This window comes from Oryzias latipes, chromosome 22, assembly GCF_002234675.1.
Source record: "Oryzias latipes chromosome 22, ASM223467v1".
NCBI classification, from domain to species: Eukaryota; Metazoa; Chordata; class Actinopteri; order Beloniformes; family Adrianichthyidae; genus Oryzias; species Oryzias latipes.
The window spans coordinates 2,147,372-2,151,761 of NC_019880.2; the positions used below are offsets into that span (position 1 = coordinate 2,147,372).

At 36.7% G+C, this 4,390-nt stretch overlaps 1 protein-coding gene across 1 annotated transcript; it reads left to right on the top strand.

The window, feature by feature from the left end:
• The first annotated feature begins 246 nt into the window (after nt 1–246).
• LOC101161113 (enhancer of rudimentary homolog) lies at nt 247–3,013 on the top strand. Its single transcript, XM_004084392.1, has 4 exons — nt 247–391; nt 1,002–1,089; nt 2,471–2,591; nt 2,790–3,013. Exons 1-4 carry the CDS (start codon nt 389–391, stop codon nt 2,890–2,892), a joined length of 315 nt encoding a protein of 104 aa, XP_004084440.1. The 5' UTR covers nt 247–388; the 3' UTR covers nt 2,893–3,013.
• The last annotated feature ends 1,377 nt before the right edge of the window (nt 3,014–4,390 follow it).

Consider the following 4,390-nt stretch of genomic DNA (forward strand, 5'->3'; position numbering starts at 1 on the left):
TTCTATACCTAAACTCATGTATTCTTAATCAAAAACACAAAGTGTGGCAGTTTTTGCTAAGCATCTTCTGATGTTAAACTTTAAAAGTGGTTTGCATATTTTAAGGTGATCAGAATATAGCACAACACTAGCCTAACAAAAAGGCTAGTGTGAACTTAACAAACATATTGTGATTTCAGTTAAAAAGGTCGTCATTGTTTCCTTTCTTTTTTTCATTCATTAATGTTGTCTAAATATCGATTAATTGTCCCAGCATGCAATGCGCAGTGACGTAGTCAGCTTCTCCGGATGTTGCCAGCGTCTTCATTTCCGGTGTGAGAGTTAGCACCGTCTTGCTTAAGCTAGGTTTCCAGATCTCACTGGAAACAGCAGTGTAAACGCTGGGAAAATGGTTTGTTCGCTTTCCTAAACGCTTTAAATATGCAGCCTGTCTTTTCTCAACCATATAAACCAATTTGTTTTAGTGCTTGTATGTTGTTTTTTTCTTCTGGTTTGCTAAAAATGCAAATTTTCTTCCACGTTATAAGTTAGCACGAAAGCGGAGACAGTCACTGAGTCAGGTGTTGTTTTTCAGCTAACATCACTTGGGTTTTTTCACATTATACCTTTTGTTTCTGTCATAAAAACAAAACAGATAATCAACGATCGTACTGAAAAGGGACTAAATGTTTTGTTAATTAAACGAAAATGTGTTTTGGGTTTTCCTGAGCGTGTTTTTCTGTTAAGTACTAATTAAAAGAACAAAAACCACGAAACACAAACAAAATTTGCACAACAGGCTAATATCCCAGTAAATTATTTACTTTTAAACCCCTTTCTTCAATTGAAATTGATAAATCTTTGCTAATTATTTCTGCCAAAACACATTCCTATATGATAAGTCTATTAAAATACTTGAGAACTGTTTTTTCCTGCGAGTGTTTGTAGGAAGGCTCAGTTCCAGCATGTCTAACTTTAGTTTGAATAATTGATAACTCAACATAGTTGTCTGTTTCTTTCAGTCTCACACCATCCTGCTGGTTCAGCCCACAAAGAGGCCGGAGGGGCGAACGTACGCTGACTTTGAGTCGGTCAATGAGTGCATGGAAGGTGAGCTGAGGGTTCAAACTCCTGGAATATTACGTCAAATTGCATGAATACACGCATCATGTCAAGCATCGCAGGCCGTCTGGATAGATTTTAATATTTGGATGACTTTCAGGTTGTTGTATTCTTACATTCTTTAAAGCAAAAAACCCCAAAGACTATGTATGGTTCAAATCAAACATTTGATTTAAAATCACTTTAAAACGACGGGCTGCAAAGTGATGTAATGAATCACAGTGAGAAATCCCAGCTGGATCCTCCAACAACCACTTCATTGGTGACTTTAAATTGTTTGTTTTTTTACCTGGTGATGGACCGGTGTACCGTCCAGCTTCACCCCGACAGACTGGATATATAGAAAATACATTGATCACTTTAAGACAAAATAAAAGGAGTGCAGATAAAATACTTTTACTGGCGTTTAGTGATCTATAGGGAATTGCTTTTATCGTGGACTTCGTCAGAGGAGGCATTTGTCTAGCATCATCAGGGGTGACGGCCTCAGACTTTGGCTGCACGGAACAGAAAAGCTTCCTCATGTTTAGTCCTGACTCCAACAGACGGTTTGTCCCCGAGTGTCCCTCCTGGTCCACCTGGGACCAACGGGTCAGAGACGTGCTTCGGTTCTTAGCCATGGAGAGACTTAAACACAAACAGAGCTGTGACTTCAAAGTCCGCTCTTCTGTCTGAAGCAGGTCGGCTTTTATCCGGGTTTCTTTAAGACAAGGATCTCAGCGACGTTTTCCCGAATGCAAACTACAAATTATTTCTGTTTGAAGTTTTACTTTTTTGTAAAATAATGTCTTAAATGTGTTTATTGTCCAGTATTCATCAGGTTTTTTTTTTTACTTTTCTAAAACATGATTACTAAGAATATGTTGGTAAAAACAGTTTTCTTTAACCCAATCTTTAACCCAAGTATATAAAGAGTGTAAGACAAAGTAAGTCTAGCTTTCTACATTTAAAAAGTAAAAGTAAAAAAAACTTTACCTGATCCCTCAAAGGGAAAAGTGATTTGTTTTCATACCTAAATAAATACAAAAGTTATGAATTAATACTAGGAGCTGCATTTCCAGAAGAAAATGCAGGGTTGAATGCTGCATTGCTGAATGAAAATGAAACTTAAAGGGTAATAATTGGCAATAAAATCAAACAAAGCAATGATCAAAGTTGACCATACGTAAAGTGAAAACAGCACAATAACAAAAGAGATGTTTTTGTGAAAAAATGGAACCAGTGAGCTAATCTGTGTGTAGAAATGATCAAGTAAAAGAAAGAATATGACTAATGATGTCACGTCACGGCGTTTGAACCAGGTTCTCCGCTCAAACCTCTGAAAACGGAACCATATTTGCGGTTGACTCTTTTCCTCTGCTGCGCTCAGGAGTGTGTAAGATGTACGAGGAGCATCTGAAGAGGATGAACCCCAACAGTCCGTCCATAACGTACGACATCAGCCAGCTGTTTGACTTCATCGACGACCTGGCCGACCTCAGCTGTTTGGTGTAAGTTAGAGGCAGAAACTTCAACATCTTGATGCGCTCGAGCTGCAGGAAGTGGCCAATAATCTTTATTTTGTTGTGATGTCGAGATATTTATTTATTTCTAAAAGTCTCTAACTTCCTCTTTCACCTGTGAAACTTGGTTCGCTTCGGTTTCTTGTGATCTGTGAAACGCAAACGCTTCGTGTGCCGCTGCCTCAGGTATCGGGCCGACACGCAGACGTACCAGCCGTACAACAAGGACTGGATCAAGGAGAAGATCTACGTTCTGCTCCGGCGTCAGGCCCAGCAGGCGGCCAAATGAAGCTGCTACGAGCGGGAGGGGCCGCGGCGAGGGGCCACGCAGCTTCTTTATCTTTTGTTCTTTGTATGCAGTGGAATTGTATTTTATTATTTGACTAATAAAGTTCACTAAAATACCTAAAGATGTTTGAAAAGTCTTCTGTGATTTAAGTTATTTATCTCTTCTTCTTTTTTATAGGTACATATTTTAATGTATTTTTGTCTGCTGAAGACCACGAAAAAAAGAGGAAAATTTATATTTTTTGATCACTTGGCAAAAAAGTGTTTGCTGAACAGAATGGACTTCTTAAAGTTTTACAGTAATAAACTTTTACAGTAATAATTGCAGCTTGTTTCTCAAATACCTCAAAAAGAGAAATTATTTTAGGACTGAAGCAAATGTTACCAGCAAAAGAAATTGTAGTTTATGGTTAAAATAAAGTCTGGATCTTGTTTAAAACAGTCTTTCTCAAAAGATTGTATTTTATTATCTTATTAATGTTGTAGTTTAAATGTAAATACATTTTAAGCCATTGCTTTGTATTTAATTTTTATCAGACTTAATAATTAGATTTTTTTTTGTTATCTTTCAACCCGACTAAGACAACGGATGAAATATCGTTCCTGTGCTAATAATAACTTTAGCATATTTATGTTGAAGCAGCAGCTGAAACATTGATTAATATGCAGATAAATAAACTAAAAAATGTCTTTTGAATATTTGCATTTTTAGTATGGCTTTCACTTTTTCTAAGAAAAGTATTTTTTTCCTGTCTGCATGTTTTTGTCCTTTGATCCCACATCAGCCCACTGGATCTCTACACTCTAAAAACTCCATTGTTCAAAATAACTAAAGTGTTTTTAACTCCGAGGTTCAAAAGGTTTTTCTGGATTGTTTTACCTCTGAAAAAAATATATAAATTGGGTTAAAATAAATCCACTATAACCCAAAAACGTTGTCCTGATCCAGAAAGTAACCCAATTATGTAGGCCAATGTGGTTAACCCAATAGGTTGAAGAAATAAACCAAGTGTTTTAAGAGTGTAAAACAAATTAACTTTTGCTTTTTTCTACATTTAACCCTCGAACACTTTCCCCATAAAAAGTTGCACCACCACTGTTGCCAGGTAGTTTTTACCCAATATAATATACTGACAACAGGATAAATTGGAGTGGTTTTCTTTTTTTTTCAAGTTAAAGAAAAAGGAAGACACAGAGTTCCTAAAAACATGCTCAAATATTAGGAATTTGAGAACAAAAAATTCCTAAAAGATGATAAAATGATACTAGAAACTTGGTCTTTGGTCCACCCATTCCTGGGACACGTGAGACTTTCCCGGTGAAGGATCAGACTCTTCGACATTCATGCAAATAGTTTGCTGGGGTGATGGTGCTCCAGGGTTAATAAAGAAGAAGATAAAAACTTTGATTTGTTCCCATAGCTCAAGAGAGTCTGAAGAGTTCTGTTATTAAAATGAGCAAAAAGGAAAACTTGATTAAAGTTTGGACAGGACGACAGC

Coding starts and splice junctions, on each gene's coding strand:
- LOC101161113 (XM_004084392.1), top strand. Junction 1,090..2,470: donor GGTCAATGAGTGCATGGAAG/GTGAGCTGAGGG, acceptor TGCTGCGCTCAG/GAGTGTGTAAGATGTACGAG. Junction 2,592..2,789: donor GCCGACCTCAGCTGTTTGGT/GTAAGTTAGAGG, acceptor CCGCTGCCTCAG/GTATCGGGCCGACACGCAGA.